General features: G+C 36.9%; 1 protein-coding gene across 4 annotated transcripts in view; it reads left to right on the forward strand.

Moving 5' to 3' along the window:
* Positions 1 to 14390, forward strand: part of RERE (arginine-glutamic acid dipeptide repeats) — a 577800-nt gene that overhangs the window by 359726 nt on the left and 203684 nt on the right. The window contains exon 1 of one of the 4 annotated variants that reach the window (XM_051988636.1): positions 12320 to 12457. The exons of the other annotated variants lie outside the window; for them this stretch is intronic. Within the exon in view, the coding sequence (XP_051844596.1) occupies positions 12432 to 12457 (26 nt within the window). The 5' untranslated portion in view covers positions 12320 to 12431. Of the gene's footprint in view, positions 1 to 12319; positions 12458 to 14390 lie in introns of those variants that run through there. 4 annotated transcript variants of the gene reach the window in all.

The following is a 14390-nucleotide window of genomic DNA, read 5'->3' on the forward strand; positions in this document are numbered from 1 at the left end:
ACTGTTTGATTTGTATACCTTTTTATATACTTGTATAACTAGGGTTACATAAAAATTTTTTGTGTGAAAAGGAGTTATGAGAGTAAAAAAATTTACTGGTGTATAGTATACTTTGGTTTTACCCTCCTTAGTTTAGATAGCAAAACATATTTGTATCATTGGTGGAATTTGATAGGATGTTTTAGCCTATTTTTTCAATTAGTTTGTGTAATATTGGAATTAATTGTTGAAATATTTCATAAAATTCACTTTTAAATACATTTAGTCCTGGGATTTTTATCTCAGGGATCTCATCTCCTCTCCCCATTGGCATATTTAAGTACTTTTTTTCTTAATAAATATTCATCTATTTCTAGATTATATTTCACTGACATATAATTGATTTAATTTCATCTTCATTCACTTTACATTCATTTTTAAAATTTTGATGCTGGGAATTAACTGTTGGTTAATGTATCCTATTTCTTCTCAGCCTTCTCCCTAATAAAGCCAGCTCCTAGTTTTACTTTTTACTTTTCTGTCTTATTTTTGAGGATACCTATTTTGATATTTAATTGAAGATTTTTGTTTTTTTCTAATTTTTTACTTTTACTTGCATGCTCAATTGTTGATCTGCTCTTTTTTTGATATAAGCATTTAGAGATACAACTTTTCCCACTAAATACTGTTTTAAATATATTCCACAAATTTTGGTGTGTTGATGCTTTTAAATAAAATTATCATCCTATGATTTCTTCTTTGTTCCATTCTTCAGGTTTTGATTATTTACTTTCCAATTTTTAATTTTTGCTTCAGTGATCCTTTATCAATTTTAATTTTTATTTCGTTGTGATCCAAAAAAAATTTTTTTTATTATTTCTACTTCTCTGTATTTGCTTATGAGCTTTTCATGCCTTTAATATGTGATAAGTTTTTGTGAAGGTGAATTGTGCAACTGACAAAAGGGCATACTCTTTTTTTATTCCCATTCCATTTTCCAGAGTGCTATCATTTTAACTTTTTAAAAATTTTATTCATATTCTTCATGTCTTTATTATTTTTTTCTTTTAGATTTATATAGATCTGAGAAGGGTAGATTGAAGTCCCCACTGGTTTAACTTTACTGGCTATTTCCTTGTGTAAATCTTTTAACCTTTTTTTTTCCTCTAAGAATTTCTGTTCTATGTCTTTTCATGCATATATGTTTAGTAAGCATTTAATATTTTTCTGAGAATATGAATGCTACCTGAACTTTTAAAATTTCACCAGAGTTTTAATTTTAACTCTCTCTATGCCTTTTTGTTTGAGTTTATCTTATAAACAATATTGTTGGATTATGCTTTTTATTCCATTTTTTAAAATTATCTTCTTGTATTTCATATGTGAATTCCTCTTTCAGATTCAGTTATGAATGCTAATTGTAATATTTGTCTCAATTCTCTTCTCCATTTATCCTTCTTTTTTTTAAACCCTGTTTTCTTCTGACCACTGCTTTAAACTATTTTTTCCCTGTTAGTCTCTTCTCCTCCTATTTCCTTGTTGAGTAACGTGAATTACTATTCCCAATTCTCTCCCTCTCCCTCCTCCTCTTTTTCTCTCCCACTTCCTCACCTTCTCCCTCTCTCCCTCTTTGTCTCTTCCTCCTTCTCTCCCCCCTGTTTTCTCTGTCTGTCTCTCTCTCTTTCGTTTTCTCTTTTAACCAGTCAGGTATAAGTGAGGTTCATACATTCATCCACTCTTAGTTTCCCTTCCAGTATAAAAATTCTTGTTAATACACTTTTTTTAGGAAAGAATTTTCTGCATTTGTTTTTTCCTTTCCTCCTTTGCCCAGTAAGTACATGCTTAGTATAAGTATCCCTTTTACTTTACACTTGAACTAGTACTACTTAGCCTTTTGGTTTGTCTTTGTCTAAAAGCTTTGCACTCCAATCCATCTTCCATTCAGATGTGAAAGTGATTTTCCTGAAGTAACATCACTCCTTCATTTCCTCACTCTATATGCACCCATATTACTACAGATTTTCTCTTATCTTGCACTTTTCAAGTGTAACATCCTTTTTTCTTTGAATGTCTTTTGTAATCTAATACTTTCAAACTTCTGTACCTCAACTCTGATTATTTTCTCTTGCTGTCCTCCATACTTGGAATTCTCTCCTTCATTCCTACCTCTTTGTTTCCCTGATCCTCCTTCAGGACCTCTTTGTAGTTTATTTCCAGTATATTTTTCCTATATGTTGTTTCTTGAAATTGTGTGTTGTTGCCATCATTAAAATGTGAGTTTCTTCAGAGAAGGATCCCCTCCATCTTCCTTTTTCTCCAGCACCCTTGTGCTCATCCCAGTAGTTTAGCCCAAATGTCAGTTTCTTTAGGACACTCATATATTCCATTTATCACCTAATTTCTGTTTATACTTAATGCTTTGCAAGACTGTTATTTGACTAATATTGTATCTTCCTTGAATTACATGGGTTATTCTTATTCCAGTTTATTTTGGATCACTATTTTCATTTGTTGTTGAGAACTATGTTTCTTAGTAATCTAATGAGAAATATTGTTGAATATTAAGACTAGTAACTTTTTTGCATACATGTGAATATCTGAACGTAGTTTCTAGTGTTGAATTACAGTTGAAACTTGTTGAAGTATGTTGGCATTTCCTTTGTTTCATAAGTTTTGTACAAAAAATATTAATATTAAGAGATTGTGTTTAATTCATCAAGAAAGTTAAATGGACAGTTGCAGATGCTTTGAAATAGGATTTTTTTTTTCCAGAGACCCTCAACCAAGCAAGTAGAGGTACCCTTTCCTATTAAAGTTCAACTAGATTAGAATATATCCTAGGGAACCCTGACCCCAAAGTGGTGTGTCAGTACTTTGTCATGCATACTATGATTCATTATGCTTCCACTCCAAGGCATATTTCCTAAAGTTTTGGGATTTCCTTTGTCTACAATCTACCTAAAGGATATTAACAGGATTCCTTCTAGAAACATATTCAGTGTAGAAGCAGCCCTGGAGTCCTGAGGACCCGAGTTCAAATCTGGCCTCAGGCATTTAACATTTCCTAGCTGTGTGACCTTGAGCAAGTCATTTAACCTCAGTTGCCTCAGGGGGAAAAAAAACAGGGGCGGGGGGGGGGGGGAAAGAAAAGAAACAAATTCAATGTGTAAGGTAGATTAGGGTAGAGGTCAAGTATTTCTTATACCCCAAAAGTACACATTGACAATTAAAATATCACAAACTACCACAAAACTGTTATTTTCTTTCAGGAGATATTATATTTGGAAACACCTTGTGGGCTAGTTGGACAGGTATTTCACTTCAGCTCTCTTATCATCTAAGCAATTCACTTAAGATTCATGTCTTCCTTCTAGCAAATGATTGGTCTCATTTGCTCTCTCTTGGTCATCTTCTAAAAGTTGTTTCAGATGCCACTCCTGTTAGCATCCAAGGCCTATGTCCTGTAGCTCCCAAGGTATTAAAGCTATGGTTGCTGCCAAGGTTAGAATCTCTTGTTATATTGCAGGGTCCCTGTTTGGTCACCTGTATTCAGATAAGGAAACACACAGGAAGAAAAGCTGCTTTTGTTTTGACATCAAGGATCAGGTTCTCATGAACTACATACAGAGAATTACATATGTGCTTTTCTTCTTGCCATCACTCACAAATGTTACATTTCATGTTCATGAATTCTGAAATTATTTTATGTGATTATAACATTTGATAAATCCTTTTTCCTCTGTGCCTTCTAATGTGTGTGTGTTTTCACTGAGATGTACACACTGTCAACTTCTTTCTTCTTTAACAAATCATTTCCCTTCCATTGGTTAAAGTTTCCTTCTTTCTTGACCCCTTAGTGAACCATTTGAATTCTGATATATTTTCTACTTTCAAATCCCTTTGTCCTGTTATTATTATTGTTCATTATGTCTTGCCAAACTCCAATCATGGAATAGTACAATTATCTATTCCTTTTGTGCTATTTACATGCTGCTAAACATACTGCTATAATTTGGTAGTGAAGTAAATAGAATCCTTGTATTTGGATAGGAAGAGTATTAATATGGCATCTGGCACTTACTATCTATATAATGCCATGCAAATAATTTAGCCTCTATGACTTTGTTTCCTAGTATATAAAACAGGAATAATAATAGCACCTAGCTCTTCAAAGGTTATTGTGAAGATCAAATAAGGTAATGCCCTTTCCAACCTTTAAGTGATACATAAATATTACTACTGCTAGTATTGCTATTGTTATTCTTACTATTATGGAATTGGATTGGGGGAGGTCATGAATCTGTTCTGATGAATCCATCACTAATTCATACTATTTAATCTTATGTCTAATCTAATCTAGGCTTTTAGTTTAGTAAAACTAATCTTACATTTTCCCTGTAATCAGTTTATTTTTGTACTCGATACACAAAATATGGACAGCATTTGTTTTAAATTCTCCAAGTTTTCTTTCTCCCTCACCTTCATCTCTTCAACATTACTAAATTCCTTCAAGACAGAACTTTGGACCTTAGCTTAAAAAGGCCAACGTCTCCCATTTCATCCAGGGCCGTCTCCAGGCATTTTAATCTCTATCTGGCCACAAAACCCAGATAATTCTGGAGGGGAAAGTGAGACTGGGGACATTACATAGCCCTCCCTCCTTTAAATCCAATTCATTTGCACGTCATGGTGGCACCTTCCTGATGTCATAGAACTTTTTGAGAGTGAAGGAAAAATGTTGGAATCCTTACTAACTGCTAACTAATTAGAGTTGATCTAATTTTACAAGAAGATGTTTTGGGCAGAACCTGAAACAAGGTACTAAGTAGAACTAATTAATACAAGGCTTGTGTTCACACCTTTACTCATTGGAGTTCACAAGTATGCCAGCTTCACAAAGTAAACTTTGTAAATTCAAGGGAGTTCACACCTCCCTTGAAGCTCTTTGGGCCAGAGAGCACTATGGGAGAAAACCCACAATCTCTCTCTTGAAGGAGCATAAATAGAGCTTCAATGGGCCAGTCGAAGAGTTTCAAAGTGAAGAAGCTACAAGTCAAGATTTCAGCGGAGTTATGCCAGGAGCCCTCTCTCCGAAGCGAGGCAAGAGAGAATATATTTTCCACTTGGCTGGCTGGTCGCAGAAGAGAGTTCAGCTGTATTGGAGAGGAGTTGGTGCCTGGGCTCCTGCACGCCCCCCACTGAGACCAAGCTGGTCTGAAAGACTCATCAGAAAGCTAGCCGAGCCCCAAGTAAAGGAGACAAGAGATTCATTCCATCTCTGTGCTGGTTGGAGGCTGAAGAAAGCAGAGGCAGAGGCTGAAGGACAGAACCTTTGGATTTGGCGACATTCGGAGGGAGCTCTTGAAACCAAGCAGAGAGATAGACCTCTAAGCTAACCGGGCTATATTGGAGAAAATAAAAGATCTGAACTTTCATCACCTGGCTATTTCACTGGAATGACATGAAGACTGGAGCTGGCTGGAGGCTGAAGAAAGCAGAGGCAGAGGCTGAAGGACCAGACCTTTGGATTTGGTGACATTTGGAGAGAGCTCTTGGAACCAAGCAGAGAGATAGGCCTCTAAGCTAACCGGGCTATATTGAAGATAATAAAAGATCACCTGGCTGCGTTTTGAGAAGAAAAAGCTCACCACATTTTGTGCTTAACAAACATACAATCAAATATTGTAGTCCTGCTTTCTTTGAAACAGACTAATTTAATCTATCATCAGTGACCAAAAAAAGAGCTCATAGTGCCTCATGGGAAAAAAAAAATCATAATCATTTTAATTGTATGGTCTTTTCAATAATGAATTTTTTTGGAAATACTGTGTGGAGACATTAGTAATAAAAGAAACTAATCAATACAAGGCTTGTGTTCACACCTTTACTCATTGGAGTTCAATGAGTTCATACCTCCCTTGAAGCTCTTTGGGCCAGAGAGCACTATGGGAGAAAACCCATAATCCCTCTCTCTGGAAGGAGCATAAATAGGCCAATGGGCCAGTCGAAGAAGTTCTTGAGAGGAAGACGCTACAAGTCGAGATTTCACCGGAATGACATGAAGACTGGAGCTGGCTGGAGGCTGAAGAAAGCAGAGGCAGAGGCTGAAGGACCAGACCTTTGGATTTAAAGACATTTGGAGAGAGCTCTTGGAACCAAGCAGAGAGATAGGCCTCTAAGCTAACCGGGCTATATTGGATATAATAAAAGATCTGAACTTTCATCACCTGGCTGCATTTGGGAAGAAGATCACGACATTTTGGCGCCCGAACAGGGACTGATTCAGATCCATCTGAACTAGATCACAACATTTTGGCCCAAAAGCTCCGATCCTGATTCAAGTGGAAAAGCTCCGATCCTGATTCAAGTGGAAAAGCTCCGATCCTGATTCAAGTGGAAAAGCCTCTGATCCTGATCCAGTGGAAAAAACTTCAACCCAGAAATTAGGGTGAGTGCAACAAAGAAATTTTGTTAGAAGAGTTAAAGTAGAATTTCAGCTAAGATGGGACAGATATTTAGAAAACAGTCTGTTTCTGTTCAAGGAAAATGTTTAGAGAGCATTGTCAAAATTATGGAAAGCCAAGGTTTAATTATAAGTTTACAGCAAATCACTGAACTTTTACAAACTGTAAAGGACATATGTCCTTGTTTCTCTCTTGATAAGGAATTAGATCTAAATGAATGGAAATTGGTTGGAGAGGATCTTTGTCAATTCTATGATAAAAGTGGGCCTAACTCAATAATTAATACATATAATGTAATACAATTGGCTATAAGAAGTTATTTAAGTGATAGAATGATGAAAAGGAAAGTACAGGAGGAAGTGCCAACTTTACTAGGTGAAAAGGAGGACAAATCAGATGAGAATGGAGTTAATTACAATTCTGAGTATGATACTTCACAGAAGGAGGAATTAGGTGATTCCACATCTCATGACCCTCCCCCCGCAATTAACCCTTCATGGGTAGAACAAGGGGGAGGGAGAGAGACAGAAACACAGTCAGCTTCTCCTGTAAAGCAGAATTTGACAAGATTAGAAAAAGCATTAATTAAGGCAAAAAATGAAGGAGAAGATATATCTGATTTTATAAATGCATACCCTGTGATTGAAGAGCTCAACTCCTCAGGTCAAAAAGAGAGAAAATACACTCCTTTTAATTTGGGAAAAGTTAAAGATTTGAAAAAGGGTTGCACTCTTTATGGGGCTACATCATCTTATGTGAAGATGTTACTGGATAATTTGTCTTATGAAATCTTAACCCCGAATGACTGGAAATCCATCGCTAAAACATGTCTTGAACCAGGACAAAATTTATTGTGGCTTTCGGAGTTTCATGAATTATGTAGGAAATCCCAAAAGTGGTAAATAGAAGAGAATTAGATAGGTTAACTGCTTGGGGAAGAGGATCTGCTTATATTTAAAGACATTCGGAGAGAGCTCTTGGAACCAAGCAGAGAGATAGGCCTCTAAGCTAACCGGGCTATATTGGAGACGAGAGATAGGCCTCTAAGCTAACCGGGCTATATTGGAAATAATAAAAGATCTGAACTTTTATCACCTGGCTGTTTTTTGAGAAGAAAAAGCTCACCACAGAAAAACAACAATCATTTTTGCACAGTGTACTTTTCTAAACCTTCCATTCTTTGGCTTCTTACATTTTACATTGTTTTTAGCTGAGTGCCTAGTCTCATACTGTACCAATAATAAGTCATCTTCTTTCTTATGTCACTTAGCTTTCCCCCAATATCTCTTTTTTTCACTCTAGTGTGGGAAAGTATCTCTTCTTCCCAGTACCAGCCCTTGTATTGGCAAACTCTTGTATTTTTTCTTGTTACCCTTTAAGAGGGGGTGTTTGTTTTTCTAAACTCTTTTTCTCTCTAAATTTCTCTGTCTGCTGACTTGTGGTGCTTACAAAGATGCTAACACATCTTCCATCATTAAAAAAGATCCTCAATGTATCCTATCCTAGTTTTGTCTTTGTATCTGTCCTTGCCTTTTCAGTTAAACTCCTAGAAAATGCTATCCATCCTGATTACGTCACTATCTTTTCCTTTCATTCTTTTCCAAATCCTTTGCAACCTTGCGCTGACTTCATGATTCAACTAGAGCTTCTCTAGCCACATTTATCACTGATCTCTCTCCTGTCTCCACACCTTGTTTTTTAAAAATGAAGAAAATGACTGGGCTTATACCCCAAAGAGATACTAAAGAAAGGAAAGGGACCTGTATGTGCCAAAATGTTTGTGGCAGCCCTGTTTGTAGTGGCTAAAAGCTGGAAAATGAAAGGATGTCCATCAATTGGAGAATGGTTGAGTAAATTGTGGTATATGAATGTTATGGAATGTTATTGTTCTGTAAGGAATGATCAGCAGGATGAATACAGAGAGGACTGGCGAGACTTACATGAACTGATGCTGAGTGAAATGAGCAGAACCAGGAGATCATTATATACCTCAACAACGATACTGTTTGAGGATGTATTCTGATGGAAGTGGATCTCTTTGATAAAGAGAGCCTTAATTGATCAAAGATGGACAGAAGCAGCTACACCCAGAGAAAGAACACTGGGAAATGAATATAAACTGCTTGCATTTTTGTTTTTCTTCCCGGATTATTTTTACCTTCTGAATTCAATTCTCCCTGTGCAACAAGAAAACTGTTCGGTTCTGCACACATATATTGTATCTAGGATATACTGCAACCCATTCAACATGTAAAGGACTGCTTGCCATCTGGGGGAAGGGGTGGAGGGAGGGAGGGGAAAAATCGGAACAGAAGTGAATGCAAGGGATAATGCTGTGAAAAATTACCTGGCATGCATTCTATCAATAAAAACTTATTTTAAAAAATAAATAAATAAAAATGAGGAAAATGTTGCTACTTCAGAAACATGTCTTTTAAAATAATCAAAAGGAATCTCTCAGGTCATTTTTTTTCCCATTGGAAATTATGATTGCATTTATCTTAGGTTTATAAAACGGTAGATATTACATCTTTTTTTTTATCCTATACATTTTAGTTTAAAAATAATTTTATGTTTATGCTTTTTTGTTTTTTTTACCATTATTGCTCTTTTTCATTCAGTAGTACTCAGCTCTTATCCTTTATTAAAATATTTTTATTTATGCTTTTAGAAGTAATGAAACTGAGTATGAGATGTTATGTTAAGTGAGGATGAATCAGTCAATAACTTGAAGTGCCTATTATTTTCCAGATACTGTGCTAAGTGCTAGAAATACAAAGAAAGTTGCAAATACTTCTTATTTTCCAGTAGCTCTGTATTTCCAGTATATATTTCCAGTATATTGGGAGGAGACAACATACAAGAGAACTACATATAATCAAGCTGTGTATTGGTTAAGATGAAGATAACCTACAGAGGATGGGCATCAGAATTAATGGGTGGGATGGAAGGGGTCAAGTAAGGAAAGTCTTTCTATAGAAGGTAAGGTTTTGTGCAGGTCTTCAAGTAAGCCCTGGGAGATGATGTGTCAGAGTGGTCATTAAAGTAAGCAAAAACCAGAAGTTCCTTTTTGTTGGGTAGTTAGGTATAGCAGTGAATAGATAAGTCAGGGAGAACTTGTCTTCATGGGTTCAAATCCAGTCTTAGACATTTGCTCTTTGAGTGACCCTGGACTAGTCACTTCATCCAGTTTGCCTAAGTTTCCTTTTCTGTAAAATGAGCTGGGGAAGGAAATGGCCTACCACTCCGGAGTCTATGCTCAGAAAACCTCAAATGGGGTCATTGAAATGAATAAAAATAACAACATAAAAGTAATCAAAGTACTAGAAGAGAGTTGTGTCAGTACAAATCAGAGAAGAGAGTTTCAAGGAGAATGGGATTAACACTGTCAAAGGATGCAGAGAGGAATTAGCCATTGGCAATTTCCAGTCTTTAGTAACTTTAGAGAGAGCAATTTCAGTGGAAGAATGAGCTCAGAAACTTCACTGTTAAGAAGAATATGAGAGAAAGGGAGGGAAAAGGACTCATATGTACAAAAATGTTTGTAGCAACTAAACAAGTTATGGTATTTGAAAGCATATTCTTGTTCTATAAGAAGTGATGAGCAGGCTAATTTCAGAATAACCCAGAAAGACTAACACAAACTGATGCTGACTGAAGTGAATGGAACTGGGAAAAACGTTGTATAGTAACAGCAAGATAGTGTGATGATCAGGTATTTAGTGATGCAAGACAATTCTAATAAACTTTGGATGGAAAATGCCATTTGTGTCCAGAGAGAGATAATTGTGGAGACTGAATGTGATTTTTACCTTCCCCGCCTCTTCCCCCCCTCCCCCCGCCTTTTTTTTCCCTTATGATCCTCTTCTCCCTTTTTTCCTTTTCCCACCATAATTCATATAGAAATATGTAAAATGAATGTACATATATAACTTAAAAAAATAATGTGAAAGGAAAGAAATTGAAGTATATGTAGTTCATGACATCCTCCATGATTTTAGCCACAAAAAATTAAGAGGTTTAATACAAGGGGAATAAAGTTTCTAGTGAGAAGTTTTTGTGAAAATGAGAGAGAGAGGAATGTTTGCAGGTAGTAGAGAAATAATCATTAGACAGGGAGAGAGTGAATATGTGGGAATATAGAAGGCACAATCTGCTTCAGTAGATAAGATGGAATGAGATCCCTTGTTCATGAAGGGTTTTGCTTTGGCAAGAAGGTCTTTCTCAAATGAGATGTAGTGAATTAAAAAAGAGGGGCTCACATCTTGATAAAGTGAGATGAGATGGCCAGAGAGTGAGAAGCAGTTTTTTTTTCCCACTAAAATAAAAGGCAGGGCTCTTAATGGGTAGAAGATGAGGTTTGAATAATTTTGCCCTTAATCACACATTGAGAAAGCCTCAGAAGCAGATTGCTTTGGCCATAGCATTCATTTATTTCCTGAGATGTCTGTACCTCAGGTCTCTTTTTGGGAGGTTGAAGCAACCAGGTAGCCCCATGGATAGTGTTCTGAACCTGGAGTTAGAAATATATGACAGCAGTATAATATAGCAGCTAGATACTGGCCCTGTGTCAGGCCAGAACTAAGTTCATGTCTGTATCAGACACTTACTAGCTGTTTGATCCTAAGTATATCACTTTATCTCCCAGCCTCAGTTTCCAAAATGAGGCTAATAATGGCATCTACCATTTTATTTGTGAGGTTTATTGTGAGGACCAAATGAGGTAATATTTGTAAAAAGCTTATCACAGTGCCTAGCCTATATTAGGCCCTGCATTAATGTTAGATATTATCATTATTTTTATGTTCTTCTCTGTTTCTGGATTTTCCGCATCAGAGAGAACTCAACTTTTGAGAGCGTGAATTTAACCCTGATTATTATTCAGTATGCTAGCAAATGCAATCCACAATGGCCTTGGACCATCTTATAGGACAGACAGCCTGGTGTAGTGGATGAAATTGCTGCTGAATTTGCAGTTAGGAAGACCTGGGTTCAAGTCTTGTTTCAGTTTCTTCATTAGCATAATGTGTATATAACACCTACCTCATAGGTCATTTTTGAGAATCAGACAAAACATCTTTGCAGATCTCTTTTGCCGGTAGGGATATTAGTTTAAGCTCTCATTTTATTGAATATATTGGCTTCATTGGCACTGTGAGCTTTGCCTAAGTTGTGTGGTCCTTTGCTAAATTACTGAAATCAAGGACAAGTTACTAAATAGAACATCCCTTTGTTCTTTTGTAAAATATTTGTACTGCCAACCTCATTAGATAGTCTGAGGAGAGCACCTTGCAAACTATATCAATTAGAATTGCTATTACAAGTTCTCAAAAGCCTTTGAAAAAATGTTGGCTGGATTTTTATGTAGATTATTAACTAAAACCTTTTGAAATGTCCTATGATATTCGTTGTTTTATTGACAGGTAACAGTAATTAAAAAACTATGGCAAATTGATCGGTTTGTGTACTTTTGATTCTTACGGATTTTGCAAAATTGGGGTGGTCTCTGTTTCAAATGTCTCTTGATTGTTGCAACTGCCCAATCCACTGTCCCCATTGCTCTGCCAATAGCAGATTTCAGAAGAGCCTCCGTTACTGTGTTGAATGTTCCCCATGCTGTTGGCTGTCTCAGAACCCCTCAGAGCGGCCCCACTTCCCTGCACACTAGCTTGGTATGCAGGGAGAAGCTGCAGAGTCTGCTGGCTGTGCTTTATTTACGGAAACAGCAGGGTTGAGATTGATTGCGGTGAGAGACAGTGTGTGGATGAGGGAGGGTCACAGCACATGCTCAGTCCTGTCAGTCTGAGGGGGAAGTTTCTGCGTTCTGCGTGAAGGCTTAGGTCATAGCACAAGCTCAGTGAAAGCTCTCTGAGGTCTCTCAGACTGCATGTGCCTCCATTTTGAGTTGTTAGAGTAGAAAAAGGCAGAGTTTTTGCAGTAAGTAGAGGTTCAGAAATACAGCTAGACCCACAAGAGCGGCTGTTAGTCATGGATGATCCATTCAGCCCCTGCAGGTAGGCTACTTTACTCTGGCCTCACCCAACCGGGATGGCTTTTTCTGCTGTTTCTGACTTCTGAAAATGTTTATGAAATCATTTCATTATTCATAGTGCATGTATTCCTGAGAACCTTTAATGTAGACCAGCCTAGCTGTGCAGGTTGTTTCTTAATGCATGAAGAGCAAGCTTGAAAGAACTGACCCTGTTCAGAGATGCATGGAACAAATGCAGAATGTAAAGGCCATATGAATCTCTCCTTCCTTCCCTCCTTCTGTCCTTCCTTCCTTTCCTCCTTCCCTCCTCTCTGTTCTCCTATTTCCTTCCCCTGCCTCTTGTTATGTTTCAATTACTCAGTAGGCATGGGTCCAGGTTTGTTGCCTGCCTTCAAGGAGCTTGTAGGTCTGATCTGCAGGATGCTATTAAGGAATGTTTGGGCCTTTGAGAGACTGTTTGGACAATATTTTAGGGAGGATGGTAAGTAGTCCGCTATTGGTTACTTTGAAGGTGGGTGGAAACTTGTTTTGGTTGAGTATCTTTTCCCAGTGGAAATTATAGTTTCCTGTGATATTTTTCTGAAGTATGTAGAAACAGAGCTGCACGTTTTGTTCCTCAGCTATTACTCAGATGCAGCAAACTGCTGTAGGATTTCAACAATGCCATTTCACAATTGTCAGTTTCCTTTAAGGCCAACTTGTTGTGTTATATGTGTCGGTGCTTTGGTAGGCAGACACAGACGGGATGAAATGTTTGACAATTCTAAAGTCATAGGTGTTTAGAGCAGGAATGAATCTTAGAAATAACCCAGCCCTTTATTTCTTAGATGAAGAAATTAAAGCCCAGAAAAGAACAGTGACTTGATCAAGGTCACACATTAGTGAGGGGAAGAACAGGGATATTAGTTCGAGGTCTTTTGACTCCAAATTCGCTGTTCTTTGCAGTGTACTTCAGCTGCAGTAGCCCTCGATTCCATGAGTTTATTAAAAAATTGCTTTGTGTTGATTAGTCATCAGATAAATTGGTGTCCATGATGATGGTCTAGATGATCATTCTTTCATAGTAGAAGATAATGTGAGGTGTAGAAAAAAAAAATAAAGCTGAATATTGCCATTTCTCTTGCAGTTTTTGTGCAAGCAAAAGTCCAAGTATGTGCTGGGGGAAAGGTAGAGACATGGGTAGAATCTTATTCAGAAGGGATCTTTTGCTTTCTAGAGATCATATTGATAAATTGTTTTGTATGTCAATTAGCTTTCTTCATATTATCCTTACCCAGATTTTTAGAGGTTTCTCTGAAACATTTTTGTCAGATTAGTTCTATTATTCAGTCAGAAGAGATATAGACTTAATGTCTCTTTGAGCATTGATATCTGTTTTTTTGAATTCTGTTTTACAGAGAAAAGATAATCTTAGTGATTTTCTCCCCTACTCCCCCCACTTTTTAAATTCTTATGTTCCATTCTCTGCCTCTAGGTGAATGTTTGGAAATGATGGAAAAATCATGAAGCCATATTGGAGCAGGTTAAAAAAAAATTTGGTTTTACAGTCATTAATGGAAATCTCATCCCTATTCCCCACCGTAATTCCTTCTTTATATTGAAGAAAAACAATTTAGCAAAACCAGTTAATAGTGTCCTTGTCTGATTGTTTATGTATCTTCTTTCCTCATTGTCCTCTACCTAGTAGTGGAGAGGTATGTTCTCAACTTTGCACAGATGAGATTTTCTACAATTAGACTAGATATTCAACCAGAATTATATTTGAAAGGATGAAGCGATGAATGCATTAAAAATATGTGTATATCTCCTATTATCCTCTCTTCTTCATACCTCTGTCCCCAAACCAAAACTATCTGAGGGATTCGGATTGTTAGTGAGAAACTTGAGGAGCTTCAGTTTCTTCCTGTTCCATCATCTGTGTCTCAGGTGGGATGTTTTATTTTGGTGGCAACTTG

This window comes from Antechinus flavipes, chromosome 3 (genome assembly GCF_016432865.1).
Source record: "Antechinus flavipes isolate AdamAnt ecotype Samford, QLD, Australia chromosome 3, AdamAnt_v2, whole genome shotgun sequence".
NCBI classification, from domain to species: Eukaryota; Metazoa; Chordata; class Mammalia; order Dasyuromorphia; family Dasyuridae; genus Antechinus; species Antechinus flavipes.